Raw genomic sequence first — 22,898 nt, forward strand, 5'->3', positions numbered from 1 at the left:
GACTAGTGCTTGGATCGGGTAAGATGTAACTTTCACTAATAAATCCAATGATAATTACAATAACCAGTTCAGAAATGAAATCAACATCTTTACAATTACAAAAGTTACAGATTACCCTAAAAACTTGAATAACCACTCAAGAACAGTTTCCAAATCCCTTGGAACTTGTGAACCGAATCCCTCGATTCAAACACTCAAGATCCCCTCGAGCAAGCTAGTTGAATCCCTCTACTAGCCAGATTCGAACTCCCTTCGAATCAGATTAGAACCTCCCACAGCTCTGCAACAAAGCTTCACCTCCAACAATGGTGAACCTACAAGAACAGAAGAAAGAAAGAAGAAACGAAGAGAGAAAAACAAGATTCCGTTTTCTCACAATGACAAACTAACAGAAAAAGGGTTAGATTGTTAGAAACAGATTAATCTATTTATATCAACCCTAACCACTAACTGATCAACTAAACAAGCAGCTAATAAGATTTAACACGTTTCCAATTAAATCGACAATAGCTGACGTGTACTTATTAATCTGCAGCACACAGTAGATGTAACTGGAGACTAAGTAGTACTAACAGAGACAACATAAGCAATATGCAATTCAAATACTGAACAACAAACCCTGTAGATGAAACAACACAGACATATTTTGACATTCATATAAAAAAGGTTGTTACAATATATATTAGTGCTGACCATTTGGTGGTGACAGCTCTTTTCTGTGATGACAAAGGTAAAGTACTACATGCCCATGCGGAAAGAACACCAATCACAGACCCTTTCATTGGAGAAACTGTGGCTTTGGCGAATGTAGTAAAGTGGGGAAAACAGAGAGAAGCCATTGGTGTTATATACCAATCGGACTGTAAAGCAGCTGTCCAAATGCTAAAGAAGGTAGATACTACTAAGGTGGACTCAAGAGTCAAAGAACCAGTAGCCCAGTTTAGAGATGCGGTGCAGGATTTGCAGCTGTGGGACATAATTCATATTCCAAGAACTGCAAATTATGCAGCACACAATTTATTCAAGTGGCACTACAACAAAAATAGGTTTCAACTTCGATTTTTATAAAAAGAATTGTTGAGAAATACATAAAAAGTGAAGTTAAATCTTTTAACAGGCTTTTGACTTCACTTTATGGTTTGACACTCATAGGAATTAAGCTACTACTTTTGTTTTATTGAAGATAAGTAGAACAAAGCTTTTAACTTCGGTCTTTTCGTAATAACCGAAGTTAAATATCTTTAAACCATTTACCACCTCCACGCCTCCTCATTCTGAAATGCAAAACAGACCCGAAAACCCCCGTTACCACTGTGAGAGAGAAAAGGGTTTCACCTATTTTCCATCATTTTTCTTGTTTTCTTCCAATTTCTTCCATCATTTTTGCTACAAAAAAAAAAAAAAACTCATCTAGATTATAGAATACTTGTTATATTTAGTTTTGAGAGGAAAAGGTTGTTCATTTGATAATGGGTATGGGTGGTGATCGAAAATACTGATTGTTTTGGATTTATGATAGATTTTCAACATCCAAACACGTTTTTGAGCTTTGAAATAGGTATGGATCGTTAAATATATGTTCGTATGATTTTTTTTTTTTTGCTTATTATTTCGGATTTATTATATTTTTGATAATATACTGATAATGTATAGCTAGGTTTTTAAGGTTGATAATCTTGATTTGGAGTTGCATTTGACTATTTAAGAATGTATGAATCTTCCAAATATGTGTCTACGGTAATTTTCTTTATTAATCTGAATTTAACATTATTATATTAATAAACTTATAATTTTTTATTATTTTATAAAATATTATTATTTATAATAATTATTTGGTGTATTAATGAAGTTAATATTTTGTTGTTGAAAAAAAAAATTAATATGTTGTTGTGGTAAAAAAAATCAAGTTAATATTTTGTTCAAAGAGTCATTTGTATAAATATGTTTTAATGTTTAGTTTGTATTAAATATTAAATATGTTTGGTACTAGTTATATATAAACTCAATAATTTTAATACTTTAGTTTTGTTTTGTTTAAACTTTTTAGGACGATTATTGTTTTGGCGTTATTTTGGTTTTGAATTGGCTGTTACTAACTGTTGACGGTGAAATCTCGTCAACGAAATTAGATCGGAAAACTCAAAGGTAAGTCAGGTGATGTTTATATAAGAACTGAGAATAAACTTTAAGGAAAAGTAAACACAGATAAATGATGGAGCAAGTCTTGGTATATTTCTCAATAGCCTCTGCTTACAATGAATTTTCCAACCCCTCATTCTGAGGGGTCAAGCTCCTTTTATAGTTGGGCTCTAATGGCCCCTTATACATGGTGGTCCCTTGGGACAAAATAGTGCATAAGTACACTGTCAGGGTAATAGCACAGGTGGGAGTGGTATGGGAAGAGTGGTGGAGCAGAAGATCATAGTGTCAGCCTGGTACATAGTCAGAGGCATGCATATAGTGCCTCCACTCTCTGCACAAATCCGTACCTCCACTACCTGTGTGATACAGGTGTCAGGGTCATGCTTCTGTCCTCCTCATGGTTGTACGTCATGCACCCGTACACGTACGGGTACTATGTACCTGATGGTTATTCTCGCCTCTCCAAGGCATGTATCTGCTCAAGGCTATTCCATGTCCTACTAAGTGTAGGGAAGCTAGTGTGTTGACATGAACGATATACTCAGTCATCTATTCCACTATTGGCTCTATACCTAATAGTTATTGGGTCTCTCCTATTGCTCTTCATCTCATGTGACTCATAGGGAGAGTGGTGCCCCGTTGGTGGCACTTACCTCAGGAAGAGAGGTAAGGCCTCTTCAACGGGGCCTGCTGCGTGTGTGATGAAGCATGACGCCTACAAATAGGATGAGGGTCTCATCTTGTGAAACCATCACTTTGCAGCCCCCACACTACGAGGCCCCTGGTATATGGCCGAAGGGTGTTTAGTGGAGGCTATGTCTCTTGAGGCCTTTGACGTGGCCGGTGCGCAAGGCGAGGCACACGAGGCCACTAGGTATGCGTGGCCCTTGGGGGCGAGGCCCTTGGGGGTGAGGCCCTTGGGGGCGAGGCTCCTTTGACGCGTGCCCCCATTCGCATGGCCACCTGATGCTGCGGGCGTGGCTGCGCGAGGCCGAGGGCTTGCTGGGGCACGAGGCCACCTGGTGTGCAGGCATGGCTGCACGAGGTCGAGGGCCTGCTGGGGCGTGAGGCCACCTGGTGTGCGGGCGTGGCTGCACGAGGCCGTGGTGCGGGGCCTTGGTGGCGCGCGAGGCCGTGGTGCGGGGGCACGCGAGGCCGTGTCATGCATGGGCGCGAGATGGGTCCCTAAAACAGTTGGTGCGATATGCCGTAGCATATCGGGCATACCCACGAGGCGTTTATGGGAGCCTATCACGCGCTTTTGGCCTTTTTATAACTGTTGAATTTCAAGCATCCACATTTCTCATGAGACAATCTCCTGTATTCAAAAAAGGGCCTACAGGCTCGAGTCCAATTGCATGATTAAGTGGCCTTTATCCCTCTGTTCTAATCAGGGACTAGAGATTTCTTATTTGATGGATTTTTGGCATCCACACTAACTTGAAGATTAATTGGAAGATGAGTACGTATTTTAGTTTTATTTATTAATATTGCACATATATGTAGAATTATAGTTAAATCATATTGAATTTAGTGGAGATTAAGTTTGAAAATTAGTGAAGTAGGTTTTGGAAACTTTGTGTGTTGTGGTGGTATAAGGATGAAATTATGTATGTTGATTGTCGTGTTTCTTTGTATTGAATTAATAGGTGGGTACTTATGAAATTGTGATATGTTATAGAAACAGAGAAAACTCAGTTCAATTTTTTTTAGGATTTATTAATTGAACATATGTTTTAATATGTAATATTTATTTGTAGAGATATAATTTAAACTTTTTAGGTTTGGGGGTGAATTTTGAATAAGATATCGGGAATTCGTGTGCTGTGGTGATAACCATAAGCCCCTAGTTTGAAGTAACTTTATCATGCCTCTTAATTGGATAAGGTTACTTTGAACTACGGAGCTTATGGATATCGTCAAAATTCAAGGTAAGTATTCAAGATGTAAAATCGATTAACATGAGTTCTACTATACTTGGAGACTAAGACTTGTTTTTTGGTATAAGATATCCCTTCAATTTCTGATAAACATGACATGACTATGCTTATTTGCTCTATGAACTGTTATAAATTAAATGTAATTTGGTTTGGGTAGTCCTATTTATAGGGAAAATTCTGCTATTTTTTTAAAAAATTATTTAATACTTAAGAAATTTTAATATTTTAAAAAATTACTTATGTGAACTTCACATGTTTAGTTGTATGAATACTTTAGATGTTTATGTGGTACTTAATTTTTATTTATGTATGAATATGTATATATATTTACTTTAAATCTATATAGTTTGAGAATTTTATTTAATTTTAAATTTATTGGAATATTCAAATATATTTATTAATATTACAATATTTGTAAATTAGAATTTAAAAAATTATTAAAATATTTTGTAAAAATCCAAAATAATAATACAAATAAAATATATATATTTTTTTAGAAAAAAATACATTTAACTTTTGTTATTATGTAATAAGCGAAGTTAAATGCTACCCTTTAACTTCAATTTTTAAATACTTTTTAGCTAGGATTAATTTTGGTTAATATTTTTGCTATATCCAAATAATAACAAGGGAAAAAATCAAATTTAAAACTTATTTTTGTAATAGTATAAGTTAACGGGAAGGTCAAATTGAGTCCGACATAATTGGAAAATGATTATTAACGAATTTTGCAAGGAGGTTCAAGACTGTGAACTGAGTTCACTTAGCGAGAGTGAACAGTCGGGGATTCATCGGCAGTTCTTTATTTACTGCACTTTTAATTTCACATTCGGTTCTTTTGGTTGGATATACTAGTCGGTTTCTTAGTTTTGGTTCTATGTTGTACTGAACTCTTTCGCTATTTATATATCCTCGTGTCCTCGTTTGGGTCACTTGCCATAAAAAAAAAAATGTCGTGCGACCAGCTAAAACGAATCTCTCAATGAAATAGCATTGAATGAAGCTAAAACGATATAAAAAAATTTTAACGAACATTAAGAAGATTTTCGTAATTAGCATCCAAATCCGAAAATCCCAAACCGGCCTCCTTATTGCATTGCATTATTCTGTAGATAGAGACTTACACGAATCTTAGAACGAATCTTAGGATTTAGCTCCAAGGTCGGCCTTACCCAATTCCTACTCTATATTCAAGTCAACCCCACTAAAACCAAACCGCTAAAGACTCTAATTTCCCTCACTCTCATATACTCGCGCGTCAATCCACTTTCAATTGCGTCAACATATTAATTTGTTTTTTTTTTTTAAAAATGGTTTTTCATTCTTAGTCTGATATTTGTTTATAGCTTTTATTATTAATAATAATTTTACTTTATCTCTTTCTATTTTACTTGAATACATATTATTCTTATCATACAGATATAACAACCAAATAGGACATCAAATATTTCGATATCGTTCCCCACCCCGTACCCACACTAATAATTAATATGGAAATATATATGGCTTTGAGTTATCCCCAAAACTCATGACCTTTACTTTCTTTTATCATTTGGAATTTTGACAACCCAGAAAATGATTACTAACCGAAAGTACGGAGGTTGGATTCATTATGGCCACGGAGACAACAAAAGGGCGGCGCTTGTCTTCCTTCTGCATCTTCTAATCCTCACGTTCATGCCTCTACGCGCCGCCGCACAGAGCGGAGATCCTCCGCCTCCGTATCTATATGGGCCGACCCGACCGCAAAGAGTTGACCTCAAGATGGCCATCGTTATGGTTCTTCTTGTCACGGTCTTCTTCGTACTGGGGTTCCTCTCCGTTTATACCCGCCAATGCACTCAAGACCGGTTTCGAGGCGCCGATGAAATCACACTCGGTTATGTTGGAAACTCGTGGACAGCACGTGGACTGGACCCAGAAATCATAGACACGTTTCCCACGTTCGTGTACTCCACCGTGAAAGGGCTAAAACTCGGCAAGGGAGCTTTGGAATGCGCCGTCTGCCTCAACGAGTTCGAGGACAACGAAACGCTGCGTTTGATCCCCAAGTGCGACCATGTGTTCCACCCTGAATGCATCGACGCCTGGCTCGTTTCTAACTCGACGTGTCCCGTCTGCCGTGCCAACCTGGTTCCTAAACCGGGCGAGACCCACCGCGGTCGCACCCTCGCAGATGTTCTCAACCCGAATAACGACTCGGGTCAACTCGAACCGATACCGACAACCGATGAGCCGAGACAGAATCGTCAAGTCTCAGTACGGATTGTGACAGACGATCCGAGCAGGCAGGAGAAGTCACCAGAGATTAGTTTGATTAATCCGAGCGAAGATGGAACGACGACTCAGAATCGTACGCCGAGATCAAGATCGACAGGGTTCGGTCCTCCTAGATCGAGGTCAACCGGGTGGCGGCTCAGTGGGATATTTTCAAGGTCACACTCGACCAGCCGCTTGCTGGTTCGGCCGGGTGAAAACCAGGAACGCTTCACGCTAAGGTTACCAGAGGAGATAAGGATACAGCTGGTGAATTCGACCCTGAGCCGGACCAAGAGTAGCGAAACGGCGCTTCAGAGGGTCAGCAGTTCCAGGAGGGGTTACCGGAGTGTGAGTGCAGGGTTTGGTCGCTGGAAAGATAACTCTTCTTACCAACGGTTTGAAAGTACTGGGCAGCCGGACCGGTGGGTTTTCTCAGTAGTTCCGCCATTTGTTTCACGGCCCGGTTCAGCTACGTCGTTGAAGGGTTCATCGACAGAAGGCGATGACGTGGCAGCTCTTTCGAAGGCGGCTTCGTCAAAATCCAAAGAACCACCGTCCGATCATTTGTACAGAGGGAGGGACGACGTGGGTGAAAGGTCATCTGCTCCGCTCCGGCTGTATGATCAAATTTAGGATACGTTACGTGCGTCACACTTGATTTGTTATTAGTTCCAGCTTTGTGTACAAAAAATTTATATTTCAATTATTTTCTTCTTCTTATTTTAATAAACATCAAAATATCTCATTTTGAAATTTTAAGCACTTTTGTAATTTGGTATGAATTCTGTTGAGAGATGAGATAGAAACCTTACACAAAACACAATATCACATATTCACCTTCACATGGATTTGCAATTCAACTTTGTTGTCATATTTTTTTCCTCCTCACTTGTAATATTGATATTGTTTTTGTACAAGAAGTTTTAACCTGGTTTTGAGGTTATCCATATCAAACTCTATATACTAATTTAATCATTTTATTATTTAAAATTTATATGTGAATTTACATGCAGTTTCTTTTAATAAATAAATTGTAATTTATACGAATCTCTATTATTGCCCATGAGTCAAACTTATCGCCAATTTCATTACATATATATTAATGAAAGTCCAAACATTTGTTAATTAAAATGTTATACATATTGGAATATTGGATATATAATTAGATATATGAAATATTAAGGATATTTCAATATTCACCTTGGTTGTTGAGATACATCAACATGATGATATTGAAGATGATTTGATAATGGACCAGGTGACACAGGAATGATTCTGTTGGCTAATTACCGTTAAAAACTGATATGCTGGGGTGCTTTTTAGATTTCTTAAAAAAATTGTATTAAAAAAAAACATATATAAAACTTACAACTTGAATTTTTAGATAAATAAAAATGTAATTGCGTGGAACGGTTTCCAAAGTTTATCAGGCTAGCTATTAGGAAAGGACGTACGTACCAATAAAATAGAGGATATTTATTAAGCATGACTACTTAATAATAGTGAAAATTGAAATTCTGTCTTTTATGAATACCAATTTAATTATTTAATTTAAATAATTAATTGCTAAAAATTAAAAAATAAAAATGAACATATGGTAAATAATACACGAAATTATACGTGGTATCAGGAATCTTTGCAGATTGCTACTAGTCTACGGAGTCACGCCTAAAAAATGAAATTTATTAGAAGAATATCTAAACGATTACAAAACCAAATTGACTTATACAAATAAAGACTCTCTATTGAATTTGTTACAACTGTTGTAATCTAAACTCCTAATCAAATTTCTGAACTGCTAAGATCTTGAACTCCCTTCAAATCATAACACTTACATTTTTCCTCCTGAAAAGTGACTCACTAACAAGACTTCTTCCGAAGCTTAATGAATAATGTCCAAGTGTGTTCAACCTGCACTATTAACACAAAGAAAACAATACAGAAGTTGTTATCCAATAAATTAGCATTGGTGACGTGGCAAATAATCTCTGGACACGTGGCTGATACCTGGAAGCGTCTGCTAGAGTATCGACCAGGAGACACAGTAGAAGCAGGGTAAGCCTGTCTTACCCGCGACCAGTCTGGTCGGTAGTTCCGCATACAAGGCAACATTTATGGGAAGATCTTTATGAATCCCGAATTTATCTCATACAATCTTCTGGATATCCGATTATTCAGGGAAGAATATCTATAACAATCTCTTGTAACCCTCCTTGAGCCTATAAATCAGAAGAGATAGCTCAAAGGAGGGGACCTTTTTTTTTGGCTTTCGAATCATAGGAAACGATAGTAATTCTCCAAGTAAATCTGTATTGTTCTTTAGAGGAGAGTGAAACTCATTGAACCCTGGTTCTTTGATCACCCTTCTGATTTTATATCAATATCATTCTAAGTGGATGTAGGTCATTACCAAATCCTGGGGCCGAACCACTATAAATTACTGTGTTTTCTTTGCTTTTGTCATTGCGTTCTTCTCTATACATTTGTCCACATCAATCACGTTTTGACTCCGTGTCAGTTGGCCAAATCTTGGGTCAACAGAAGTATACTGTAATAAATCACTAAGAACTTGCTGGACTCAAGTTCTTCACATAATAAATCTCTCTAAAACTTGAAAATATATGGAAAATAATACACCAAGAGAGATGATAAAAAACTAACGACCTAAGGATGATTATATACCCTTTAGAATCCCTTTAGGCCGTGGAAAACAAATCAGAAACCAATCAGCCAATAAATAGAAAATCTTGCCAAAAAGGTAAGTCAGAATCTGTTCAAACAAACTGGCAATCCGTTCAAACAGATTCATTAAACCTGGACAGTTTTTAAACCCAGTTTCCTTAAATAAATAAGGAAACAATATATACATTATATCTGCAAGCTGTACACGATTTCTGGACAATCAAATCAGATGAAGAAATAAATACCAATAATTTCCATATATACAAAGTTTAAGACAAGATAATTTTTTATAGGAAATTATATATTTATTCAATTAACATATATAGAATAATCTGATTTTAGAAAACATTTCACAACAAACACAGGAAACTACCCATTTCAAAAAAAAAAAAAACTTCTTTAATTAATTTTGTCAAATATGCCAATAAAGGATTTTACAATCTCCCCCTTTGGCAATTTGATAGAAAAAATTAATTCAAAACACCTGCAACACAAATGTTAGTTACAAGTAAAGAGACACTACTACAAAACTGGGCTTTCCCGACACCCAACCACGACAGTCAACTCTGTTGACTGTTGTAGTTGCTTAGCGGGACTCTACGCTGACAGTTAAAAACTGTAGGCATAGAGACCAACGCCGACAGCTAATAACTGTCATCGTTGCTTTTGACTGTCGTTATTGACCCCAACGCCGACAGTTAATTCGAGACCAATGCCGACAGTCAAAATGTGTCGCTATTGAGCCCAACGCCGACAGTTAATTCTAGACCAATGCCGACAGTTAAAATGTTTCACTATTGAGCCCAACGCCGACAGTTAATTTGAGACCAATGCCGACAGTTAAAAATTGTCGCTATTGACCCCAACGCCGACAGTTAATAAAAGTCCAATACCGATAGTCATAAAATGAAGCCAAAATTCAAATAAAAAATTATAATTAATGAATAGTATAATTTTAAAAATATAAACTAAATTTTGTAAATATATATTTATAAAAATTATGTATTTATTAAAAACTTTTAAAACTATATTTTTTTTGTTTCTAAATTTTTTATTTACTTTTGTATTTATAATAATTTTTATATCAAAATTTAAATTTATTATTCTTTAACATATTTATAAAATTAACTATATTATTAACTATATAATTCTTTAACATATTTATAAAATTTGTATTAGTTAAAATATAGTTGTTTTATTAATTAAAAAAATATTGTAAAAAAAGTAATGAATAGGATAATTTTAAAAATAAACTAAATTACGTAAATATATATTTATAAAAATTATGTATTTATTAAAAAAAAATTTGAATTAGATTTTTTTGTTTCTGAATTTTTCATATTATTATTTTTTGTAATTATAATAATTTTTATATCAAAATTTAAATTTATTATTCTTTAACATATTTATAAAATTAATTATATTATTAACTATATTATTCTTTAACACATTTAATTATACATATATATAATTTATTTGGGTGTGAAATAAGTATTAAAAAAGTATATTTATTATTATTACATACATTATAAATTTTGAACTATAAATAAATAAATTGATTATTTGTAATAACAAAATCAATTTAATTTTTATAAATAAGAAAATATTTTAATTTAATATAATAGCATTTATAATTTAAAATCTAACACTAATAAATAAATATTATGCTACGCGCGGGTACTAAAAAATTTGGGCGCCAACCTTCAACTTTTTCATTTTCATTTCTCCACTATTTGATTTAAATACTTTATTTCTTATTTTATTTTTAACTCTCTCTTTCTGAAATTTCTCCAAGCCTCCGATCTCCAGCCTCTCGCTGCACCTCTCGCACGATCGACTATCGCCTTTAGCCTTTCCGAATAAATGGCCTTTGAATCGAGCTCATCCTCGTCTCCTCTGGTGGGTCAATGGAAGTTGAGCGCCACCTCTGCTTGCTCGGGACGCCGCCTCCTTCGGTCCAATCGCCCCCGCTGGCCGGGGTGAAGAAGTTGAGCACGGACTATGCCGGGTATGTCCCTTCTCTTGAATATATACTTATATATTTATAATTATTCGCTTACTTTATTTTGTTTGCTAAAAATGATGTTCTGAATTTTAAAATTGTGGTGTTTACCACAGTGAACCTTGCCATCAGAGATTCCAGAAGCAGTGACCCGTATGTTGTTGTCAAGTTGGGAAAGCAGGTAATCTTTTGGGACTCTAAGTTTGGGTGTTTTAAATTTTGTGCTTCGTCTTTTTGTTAGAGATTGTAATTGTAGTGTAGAACTGTGAATAGTTTAGTTTTCCTCTTCCAATTAGTAAGTTCAATGGTTTGGCTTGGTTGTGGTTGGAGTAAGTTTTACAGCTGGCTTTAATTAAGGAGCATTTTTCTACATGTTTGTTTTTGAATCCTAGGTGTTCTGGGTAAGGTCTAAGTGCATATCTTTACTTCATCTGTTAATTTTTTATTTTTATATTTTCAGCAGAGTTGAAAACATTAAGCAAAGGGGATCATACACACACACACAGATATATATATATATATATATATAAGAATGCGTGTTACAGGTACTAATGTTTTTTTTTCCCTTTGAAATAATCTGTCTCCTGCAGAAGGTAAAGACTTGTGTGGTGAAGAAGAATGTGAATCCGGAATGGAATGACCTTCTCACTCTATCAGTTTCAGATCCAAATACGCCAATCAAGCTGGTAATAATCATAACTAAAATTTTCAAGTTTCATTTTCAGATCTTCATGATTAAATTCCATGCGACTATTTTCCTCTTTTTTTTAAAAAAAAAATATTTGACTGGAGAAAGGGGTTTCCGTGCAAAAGTGGACTCTTTGATCTTGTAAATTTATATATATTGAGCAGGTGATTATTTAGTATTTTGAGTGAATGACTTATGTTTTGGTTTGTATGTATGTAAGTATGACTTTGTATTTTTTTATTTCATTGATTCAGGCATTCTTTCACTGATGGTGGAGAGGTCATGTGAGAAAGATAGTCTTTTATGCTATTCTATTTTTGTATAGGTGCTTCACTTTAAGAAGTGCCATATACTTTTGTCAAGAAAAGGTAAATAAACTTTCTAAAGGTAGTATTTAAAATAATTATTGTGAATGTTTGGATGTTTGTATAGAAACTGTTTGACAAAATATTAACTTGATCTGGTAGTATATTATATTAACTTGATAAATGTTAAGTTAGTTGAAAAAAATTCTAATCTCCCACTATGCAATTTATAATATGTTTTCCCCTTCTATTATGCTCTTCTCGGAAAGAGTTTTACTTGGCTTTAAAAAATGCTCATGATTAAATATACTCCTGTTTTATGTATGGCTGATTTGTTTGAATCATAAATTGAAAGATTTTATCGCAGTGTGCTATGTATAGCTTAAATTTGGCAACATTGTTATACAAAATATATTTGTGCAGAGAGCATGTTTATGAAACTTAATAAGCATTTTTTGGCTTGTTGTGAATTCTATCAATTATGACTAGATAGATGTCAGATGAAATAATTGAGATATTATTATTGCTGTTAAAAGTATAAATCTCATTTCGTCTTTAATAGAATTGCAAAAAGTTTACTCTAGCATATGATAACTTCTATAATTATTTTCGACTATAATTTTCTGTGGCTATATTAGAATGGTTCTGGCTTGCTTATCTAGTCACCGGAAATATAACAAAGTTTATACCCTACTGTTATTCTTGTTTCAGATGATGTGTATATAGTCATGCAATGCCATGAAGTTTAAGTACTTGACATTGCCTAACAAATTATCAAGAAATTTGAGATAGGACTTATTTATAGAAATTCAAATGAGCCTTGGTAAATGTAATTTTTTACCTGAAATTTTAAGTGTTAATATTTGATAAGCTATTTGAGACTGACTTTTTTTTTTTTGCTGAAGTTTTATTATTAACCTCACTTCAATTTCTAATTCTTGAGACCTTGATATTATTAACATTATGCTTCTTTATACATAATGATTAATTGGATGCAAATACACTACTACATTATGCTTCTAATTCTTGAGAATAATGTATTTGACTCAACCCAAGGCTGAGAAGAAAGAGTAAGATGAGCATTTGGTTTTTCTCTTCTTTGCATTATTATTTAATGATTTAATTCAGATTTGACTCACTTTCATTATATTATAACATTGTAAATGTGTGTATGTGCTGAGACAGACTTCAAAGAAACTATTTTGCAACAGTTTGCAAGAGGTATGCTTCTAACTTTTATTTTAATACTATGCAAATGTTAGAGGAGTTTGAATATCTTAAATATTCATCCATAGTGAAGTAAGTTCTGAGATTGTTATTGTGTGTTGCGGTGATAACGGAAGGTTGAGAACTTGTGTGTTTTAGTGAAGTAGGATCTGAGAAATTTGTGTGCTGCGTAGATAAGAAAGAAAACTTGTGTGTTGTTTGAATTGATGTAGACTTGTCTATGATCATCTTATAATTGAATTGTGTTTGTTTGATTGGTTTGATTATAACATATACTTGTATAACATTGAGCATCACTTTTGGTTCTTGTGATCACATGTAGGTTCAATAGTATAAAGTGCTATACAAAAGTTTGATGTTATTAGCATATTGGTTGATAATTTATGATTTCTTTTTTTGTACTAGAACTACTATTTCAATTTGTGTTTATTTTAATTGAAGCATAGCTTTATGTTTCATTGTAGTCTAATAGTTTGATCATTTTCTTACTTAAATAATATCCAAGTTATTTTTTTTCTTCCAAACTGTAATTGTTTTCACCATGTTCGATGGCCTTAGTTGAAACAATGTATTCTTTAAACAATTGAAAATTTTCTAAAAAAATCAATTGGTGAGTTTTGGGTTCAATCAATTGAGACATAGGATATATATTTATATATTTATTCGATAATTTCCTTTTCTGCACTAGAACTACTATCTCAATTTGTGTTTATTTTAATTGAAGCATAGCTTTATGTTTCTTTGTATTCTAATAGTTTGATCATTTTCTTATTTAAATAATATCTAAGTTATTTGTTTTCTTCCAAATTGTGATTGTTTTTATCATGTTCGATGGCTTTAGCTGAAACAATGTATTCTTTAAACAATTGAAAGTTTTCTAAAAAAATCAATTGGTGAGTTTTGGGTTCAATCAATTGAGACATAGGATATATATTTATATATTTACTTGATGATTTCTTTTTCTGCACCATAACTACTATCTCAATTTGTGTTTCATTGTAGTCTAATAGTTTGATCATTTTCTTACTTAAATAATATCTAAGTTATTTTTTTCTTCCAAACTGTGATTGTTTTTACCATTTTCGATGGCCTTAGTTGAAATAATGTATTCTTTAAACAATTGAAAATTTTCTAAAATGGATTGATTATCACTTTGTTAAAAATGTTGCGCTTGTATAAAATTCATAATTATATGGCTATTTATTAAAAGAAATATATATGCTTGACCAAAAGAAATTATGATTTTCTATTTTGCGTAGACTTTCAAATGTGAATTAGATTTATAAATTTTGATTAGGCTTATTCACAACTCGTAGTGTTACTTTAACAACTTTGTCTGGTTTGCTTGTTGTGTTACTTTAATAATCTTATGCATATTACCTACACAGGGTATGTCTTTATATGTGTATATATGTATATTAATTTCTCGATGTTTATTGTATATTTGCTAATGTGCTATGAATGATTGGTAATTTGGTTTATTAATGTCTGTGATTTCATAAACAAACTAGCTTGAGCACTTTTAAATTGAGATTGACAGGTATGCATTTCCATTGGTCATTGTAATAGAGTTAGTAATTTTACAGCTCATTCCTTAGAAAAACTTGCATCATCTCTTGATTCCCCTAGAGTTTGGTGGCTTGGTTTGCCTTCATGTCTGTGGCCTTAAAATTCTTTATGTTTGATGTTTTTGCTTCATCTTGGTTGTTTGCCCAATAAAATTCTATGAATTTCACTCAAAAAAAAAAAAAAGAATTAAGACTAACTACTTAGGCCATGAGGCTATCAAATTTGATAAGAAAAATACAAATTTTATATAAATTATTTTTGTGACTGAAAACCACAATCATCCTTTTTATTTATTCTGCAACCTCAAGTTCTTTATTTATTTTAGTTTTGGTTTAATTTTAATGGTGTTTATTCTGTATTGTAGGCTAAAACTCTACTTGGATATTTAAGAGAACCAAGACAATTATATAAGAGAACCAAGGCAACACGAAATTCTTCTTCAAGTTGTTGGGTATTATTTTCTTTCTTGCTTGTAAGAATTATGTATTATTTACATTGAGAATAATGAATTTTTATTGAGAATTATAATGAATTTTCATTAAGACTTATTTAGTCTCATGGGGATTAGATGTATTATTTACATTTCAATTGTATGAATAAATGTTGTATGTATATGAATTTTTATTATGACAAATATAATTTTTTTTTACAATTTATGGTAATAATAATTAATTATGTGAGTAATTTTTTTATTTAAATTTATATCAAACTTCACTTGTTAAAAATATAATTAAAAGTTTTAAAAAATATATATTGAAAAATTATTATATATATAAATTCAATGTTATGGTGACACTTATTAACTGTCGGCGTTGTCAGCAATGGCAACACCTATTAACTGTCGGCATTGCTAGCAACGGCGACATGTATTAACTGTCGGCATAGCCAGCAACGACGACATGTATTAACTGTCGGCGTAGCCAGCAATGACGACATCTATTAACTTCGGCGTAGCCAGCAATGATGACACATATTAACTGTCGGCGTAGCCAGCAACGATGACACTTATTAACTGTTGGCGTAGCTACCCTATGCCCGCATAGGCAAATACGACAGTTAGTCGACTGTCGTCATTGCTCAATAGCGACAGTTAAAAACTGTCGGGAAATCCCATTTTTGTAGTAGTGAGAAAAGACTCCCCCTGCAAACATGCATTAACTTATAACAAACATATAAAGAAACTAGACTTAACTCTCCCTCAAAATAAGAAGGTCTAGAGTTAAACAAAATAACAAACAAAGCAGGTTGTTGGAGGTATCTACTCTCCCCCTTTGTGTCTGTCAAAGAAGCCAAAGAAACATAAAACAAAAACAAAAGAAAGTATCAATCTTCTTAGGACAAAAGACATAAAAATAAGTAAAACTAAACGATTGGATCCTTGGACAAAGTTTGAACAACATCCAACACAGAACGTTGCAGTCCTTCAATCGACATCACTCGAGCAGCCAAAGAATCAACAGAGGCTCGAACAACAGCTAGTTCTGTAGCAACAAGTCTTGAATCTGTGGGAACAAAGGAGGATGCATGAGGAATGTCATCCGAGGAAAACTTCAGAGATTGGGACTTGACTTTCTTGGTTGATGGAGCATTAGTGGCTTCAGTAGTTGGAGCAGAGGCTTTGTAGGAAGCAGCAGTAGTGGGAGCCACCAAGTCTTCTTGATCACGCTGGAGATCTTTCTTCTGCATACTCAAAACTTTATAAATAACTTGAGGAAAAGGAAGATTCAAGTCTCTCCTATTACCTTTTCGAAATCCAATGATTTGATCATAGATAAACATAGCCAAGTTTATACCAATTCCGGTCCCTACTTTGTACAAAAAAGAGGCCATGTCAAATGAGATAGTTGCAGTGTGAGAAGTTGGTTTCCAATTTGTTGTGGCAAACTTATGGAGAACAGCATAAGTGTAGGTGAGATTAGTGACCGAGATGACTGTATTAGATGGCCATACCATTTTTTGCCCTACTAATTCAGTGATAACTGCATCCTTGTCAAGAGAGGCAAGATCATCATCATCCTCGACATCAAGAGGAAGATGCAAAGCATGGGCAATATCGTGTGGAGAAAAAGAGGACCAATGGCCCCTAACAAACACTTTACAATACAGAGGAGATTTAGGTTCAATAATTTCATTAGTAAGATTGGCATAGAATTCCTTGACTATTCTATCCACAAAACCAGTAAATTTAACCAAAGAACTTGTCCATTTTCGATCTTGAAGCATTGTTAGCACACCATAAGGCCGATGATCACTCAAGACATAATTTCTCTCAATGATAAATTTCCTTTGAGCATAGAGAACCATATCACGAGCATTATCATTATAACAAAAAGTTGAAGAATAAGGTTTAAAATTTACACCTGAAAGTTTTGGAGATGGTGAAGAATTAGAAATGGGTCTCTTGCCTTTAGCCTTGGATGACAAAGGAGTTGCAACTGGCTCTTTGTTAGATTCGTCTTCTTGTTCAGAGGGGACAATGTCTTCTTGTTCTGGCTCATCAGACTCAGCCTCTAATTCCACATTGTCAGGAACAGATTCATCAGATAAGATGGTATCATGGGTTGCTTCAGACTCATATTTTACTTCCTCGGGGTCAGCTTCAGAGGAAGACGGAGAAGGGGGATGAGCCTTCAATCTTTTCTTGGCAGCAGTCAAGGGGGAAGAAGACGAGTCCAACTCCAATTTTCTTTTTGGAGCCACAGAATTTTTCTTGGACTGGCTCGCTTCATGGGCAGCTTGAGTAACCCAGCAGCAACAGCTTTGGAAGAGGATGAAACAAATTTTGATTTTGCCCTAGCCGTCAGAGACGATTCAATCGGAAGAAGAGATAGGTTCTTGGCTCGAGAGGGCACCACCACTTCAGATGGTGGTGCAACGTCGACAATATAAGCTGTGATATCTGGAAACACCATGGGGTGTTCAGTAGAGAGGGAGAACACCTTCTTGCGCGCCTTGGATTTGGAAGTTTTCCCAACAGATGTGGCTGGCGCTGGAATAGATGGAGGCGCCGTTGACACAGATGGAGGAGGTGATGGAGAGGGCACCTTTTTGGATTGAGAAGCAGGGATCTTCTTAGAGGAAGCTCCACGAGTTTTCACCATTTTTTCCTTCTCTGAAAAACAACAAACGCTTACAAAAATAATGAGAGAAAAAAGAATTAGAAGAAGAATAGGTGCTTAGAGGGATCGTGGGTGAGAAGAAAATGGGTAGTGACAAGCTTTTTAAGGACAAAAATTTCCCAATTAGGACACCCACGGCAAGACGAGGTTTCCTTTTTATTTTAATTTGTTTTATTTATTAAAAAATAAAAGGAAACAAACCTTAAGACACACGATCAATATAACAAACTCACCCCTTTTTTTTATATTTTATTTTATAAAAGGAAATAGAATAAATAGAGAATGCCAATACTAAAAAGGTAACAAAAAAAAAAACCCCACAAAATTTAAAAAAAAAAAAAAAAATTCTAAACAAAGTACAAAACAATAAAGATACAAATCATGGTATTCCAAATTGAGAAAGAGGACAAAATAAAATCCTTGAAAACAAAGAATATATTAAATCACACAAAATAAATACATAATTTCACATAATTACCACAAAGATTCGGTCCACCATAAATTTCCTTGTCAATCAAATACTTTTTTTATTTATTTATTTTTTTATATAACAAGGCACAAAAATAAAACCCAACCAAAAAAGAAAAAAAAATGTGCTTTGATCAATGAGTGTCATCCTTGAAAAAAATATAATCAAGCAACTGAAAATAAGTGTTAGTGTATAATACAGATAAGAACACTTGTGAAAATGAAAAATTAGAAAGAGTATTCGAGAGAAATAAAACACAATTCAGTCACAAGTATATATTCTAAAGTGAATCAATCAACATATATTAGTCTTACACACATTTTTCTATTATAAACTGTGTACAATTTTTCTTGCATAGTTTCAAGCATAAGTGTGTGACAGTGTATGCAAGGGAACATTGCCCAATGACAAATAAGTCTTTTTCGAAATTGTAAATAATTGTAACCCATGAAGACGCTGTCACACTACACCAGTGGTAGCCCTTTTCTATGGTAGCGTATCCTCTTCATAACTCTGAATTACAAAGTTCCAACTTACTCAAAAGACGGCTTTCTACACTGATGTAGGTAGCTCTATTTTACAGGAGCTTGAAACAATGCTACACAAAAGGAAGCTCAAACATTAAACATTGATTGATTTACTCGAATATGCCTAGGAGGAATTGATTAAATTTCTCTCAAGAATATACAACCAAAGGCTCATAAACACAAGTCAGATTATCTAGCTTGACACACAACAAATTTTTCAAGTTAATTGAAAATTTTCTTAAACTTAAACAACACACATTTGATCAAGAGTGACAACATAATAACAAGAAAATTTAAAGAGAACAAACCCCCAAAGATTTTTGGAGGAAATCAAAGCAAACCGAATCAAGAGCTTTAGTGAAAATATCAGCAATCTGTTTATGTGTTTCAATATATTTCAAGACAAGAACTTTATTTTCAACTAATTCTCTTATGAAATGATGATGAATATCAATATGTTTAGTACGAGAATGTTGCACAGGATTTTTTGAAATATTAATTGCACTTGTATTATCACAAAAAATAGTTAAAATGTCAAGATCAAACCCATAATCAATCATCATTTGCTTCATCCACAACAGTTGAGCACAAGAACTTCCTGCTGCAATGTATTCGGCCTCAGCTATTGAAAGAGAAATAGAATTCTGTTTCTTGCTGTGCCAAGAGACTAGATTATTTCCCAAGTAGAAACATCCTCCACTAGTGCTTTTTCTGTCATCGGTGTTACCTGCCCAATTAGCATCACTAAAACACACTAGATTAGAGTTAATTTCTTTTGAATACCAAATACCATAATCAACAGTCCCATGAACATATCGAATGATTCTTTTGACAGCTGCAACATGAGACTCCATGGGATTTCCTTGGTACCTGGCACACACACCAACACTATAACTCAAATCAGGTCTACTAGCAGTGAGATAAAGAAGACTACCAATCATGCTCCTATATAGTGCAGGATCAACTTTGACACCATTTTCATCTTTGGATAGCTTCACAGTCGTTCCCATCGGTGTTTTGGAAATCTTTGAACTTTCAAGACCAAACTTTTTCACCAAGTTCTTAGCATATTTGCTTTGAGAAACAAATGTGCCTTCATCTAACTGCTTGACTTGCAAACCTAAGAAATAAGTCAATTCTCCCACCATGCTCATTTCAAATTCCTCTTTTATTTGTTTCACAAATACCTGCACCTCATTGTCAGAAGTAGAACCAAACACAATATCATCAACATAAATCTGAGCAATAATTATGTTAGATTTAATATTTTTGATAAATAAAGTTTTATCTACTCCATCCCTTTTGTATCCATGAGAAACAAGAAATTGAGTGAGTCTTTCATACCAAGCCCGAGGGGCTTGCTTCAAACCATAAAGAGCTTTCTCCAATTTGTAAACATGATCAGGTGCATGGGGATCTTCAAACCCTTTAGGTTGTTCAACATATACCTCTTCATTCAAGATCCCATTGAGAAATGCGGATTTGACATCCATTTGGAACAACCTGAAACCAATAAAGCAAGCAATAGACAATAATAATCTAATTGATTCAAGTCTTGCAACAGGTGCAAATGTTTCATCAAAGTCTATTCCTTCCACTTGTGTGTACCCTTGTGCCACTAATCTTACTTTATTTCGCACAATTGTACCAAATTCATCAGATTTATTCTTGAAAATCCATTTTGTGCCAATAATATTGGTATGCAACGATCTTGGCACAAGGATCCACACTTTGTTTCTAAAAAATTGTTCCAATTCCTCCTGCATAGCTTTAATCCAATTTTCATCAGTTAAAGCTTCTTTCACATTTTTAGGCTCAATTAAAGATAAGAAACAAACAAATTGAACAACATTACTAAACCTTATTCTTGTTACCATACTGTCTTTTGGATTTCCAAGTATTAAATATACTGGATGATTTAATTTAACTCTGGTTGATGGCTCCCTTTGGACTTCATCCGAAATAATATCTGGAAATTTCTTTTCTGTCTGTCCAGAATCAGTTTCATCGGATTCGTGATTTGTTGGGACAGATGGACCAGACGTTGCAACAGTAGTATCACTAACACAAGCTTCTTCGTGTTTTTCAGTAGGTTCATCAATAAACCTATCAATTTCTTCCTCAGTAGAAAACTCAGAAAAATCCCTGGCATCATCAATAACAACGTTAGCCGACTCCATTACAGTTTGGGTTCTCATGTTATACACACGATAAACCCTACTGTTAGTGGAGTATCCAATAAAAACACCTTCATCACTCTTAGCATCAAATTTACCAAGATTTTCTCTATCTCTCAAAATGTAACAAACACATCCAAAAACATGAAAGTAAGCCACACTTGGTTCTTTCCTTTCCACATTTCATAAGATGTTTTAGATGTACCTGGACGGAGAAAAACACGATTTATGATATAGCAAGCAATGTTAATTGCTTCTGCCCATACCTGTTTGGTCAATTTTTTGCTATTTAGCATCACTCTATCCATTTCTTGAAGAGTGCGGGTTTTCCTTTCTACAAATCCATTCTGTTGAGGAGTTTTGGGAGCTGAAAACTCATGATAAATACCTGAAGACTTACAAAAATCATCATAGACAGAATTCTCAAACTCTTTACCATGATCGCTTCTTATACGAACAATTTTTCCAATGTTGCAATCTTTTTCAACTTTTAATTTCAAGCAAAGAGTTTTAAATGCACCAAAAGTATCAGATTTTTCTTTCAAGAAATCCACCCAAGTATATCTAGAAAAATCATCCACACAGACAAAAATATACTTTTTCCCATTTAAACTCTCAATTTGAATTGGACCCATAAGATCCATGTGAAGCAATTCTAAAACTTTCGAAGTGTTTACGTCAGAAACACTTTTATGTGTAATTTTTAATTGCTTACCAAGTTGACAATTCTTGCACTTACCATCAGATTTTTTACCTAGCTTAGGTAAACCACGAACAATCCCTGCATGTGATAATTTTTTAAAAGTTTTGAAATTTATGTGACCAAGTTTAACATGCCACACATCAGTGTTATTACTCACAACAGATTGACACATAATAGACGGCAAAAGAGTGTAGCAATTGTCATTAGATCTAAAACCTTCAAGAACATTCTCACCATTCTTGTTTAAAACAAAACAATTCTCTTTATCAAAGTTAACAGTATAACCTTGATCACAAATTTGACTTATGCTAAGTAGATTAGCTTTAAGTCCTTCCACAAGTAACACTCTTTTGATTCTAGGCAACCCTTCAAAGTTAAGAGTACCCATTTCAAGACATTACCTTCAATTCCATTGCCAAAAGTAACAGATCCACAATGCATAGGTTTTATGTCTGTAAGAATAGACTTGTCACCTGTCATATGTCTTGAACAACTACTGTCAAAATACCAAAAATATGAAGAAGCAGATCTATCATATTCACTAGTAAAACCAGCAAAACAATTATTCTTTTTGATCCATATTTTCTTTGATTGAACATTTTCCTTTTTTACTCTTTTGAAATTATCAAAATAATTGAATTTCTCAAAATATTCATTTTTGGCAAAATTCATAAGAGTAAAACACTTATGACGAATATGACCCTTCCTACCACAAAAATGACAGATTGGAATGAATTTTTTGAATTTTCCATTGGATTTTCCTGCTGACTGTGTCCATCCTGTTGGAACAATTCGAGAACTGGATGCAACAGATTTCAGTGAAGATGACACAGGAACATCAGACGATAGCATCCCTGCTGAGATAAAGATAGTTTTCTTTGATTTTTGAGAACTTGAAGCACCAAGTCCCACATGACTTCTTTGACATGCATTCTGTATTTTCTCAAAAACAGTAGAACTGGGGTTAAGCATTCTAACATTTTTCTCAAGAGTATCCAAATCTTTAGACAACTTATTAATTTCAAAATTTTTTGAAATTATTTCTTTTTCAAATTTTTCATTTAAGTCAGTAAGTTGTTTAATTTCAAA

General features: G+C 34.0%; 2 protein-coding genes and 1 long non-coding RNA gene across 4 annotated transcripts; 2 read left to right on the plus strand and 1 right to left on the minus strand.

The window, feature by feature from the left end:
* Nucleotides 1-5,122: 5,122 nt before the first annotated feature.
* Nucleotides 5,123-7,331, plus strand: LOC133804243 (RING-H2 finger protein ATL11-like). Its single transcript, XM_062242394.1, has one exon. It carries the CDS (start codon nt 5,658-5,660, stop codon nt 6,972-6,974), a length of 1,317 nt encoding a protein of 438 aa, XP_062098378.1. The 5' UTR covers nt 5,123-5,657; the 3' UTR covers nt 6,975-7,331.
* A 3,480-nt stretch (nt 7,332-10,811) lies between these two features.
* On the plus strand, nt 10,812-15,461 carry LOC133804402 (uncharacterized). Of its 2 annotated transcripts, XR_009878457.1 has the most exons (5): nt 10,812-11,031; nt 11,142-11,206; nt 11,616-11,711; nt 11,968-13,239; nt 15,179-15,461. It is a non-coding gene; the product is annotated as an uncharacterized LOC133804402 (long non-coding RNA). The 2 variants fall into 2 exon arrangements; XR_009878456.1 differs by having other exon boundaries at nt 11,968-15,461.
* Nucleotides 15,462-16,176: 715 nt separating this feature from the next.
* On the minus strand, nt 16,177-19,939 carry LOC133806103 (uncharacterized). The gene is made up of 4 exons (XM_062244235.1): nt 19,864-19,939; nt 17,623-17,926; nt 16,992-17,572; nt 16,177-16,907 (listed from the first exon to the last, which is right to left on the minus strand). Exons 1-4 carry the CDS (start codon nt 19,937-19,939, stop codon nt 16,177-16,179), a joined length of 1,692 nt encoding a protein of 563 aa, XP_062100219.1.
* Between the last annotated feature and the right edge of the window lie 2,959 nt (nt 19,940-22,898).

Source organism: Humulus lupulus, chromosome X (assembly GCF_963169125.1).
Source record: "Humulus lupulus chromosome X, drHumLupu1.1, whole genome shotgun sequence".
Lineage (NCBI taxonomy): Eukaryota > Viridiplantae > Streptophyta > Magnoliopsida > Rosales > Cannabaceae > Humulus > Humulus lupulus.

Excerpts from the sequence above, each read along its gene's own strand:
- LOC133804243 (XM_062242394.1), top strand. The coding sequence starts at position 5,658 with ATGATTACTAACCGAAAGTACGGAGGTTGGATTCATTATGGCCACGGA.
- LOC133806103 (XM_062244235.1), bottom strand. The coding sequence starts at position 19,939 with ATGGGAACGACTGTGAAGCTATCCAAAGATGAAAATGGTGTCAAAGTT. Across the intron at positions 17,927-19,863 it reads ACTATATAGGAGCATGATTG|AGAAGGAAAAAATGGTGAAA; the intron begins GTAGTCTTCTTT and ends GTTGTTTTTCAG. Across the intron at positions 17,573-17,622 it reads TCTCTTCTTCCGATTGAATC|CTGTTGCTGCTGGGTTACTC; the intron begins GTCTCTGACGGC and ends CCTCTTCCAAAG.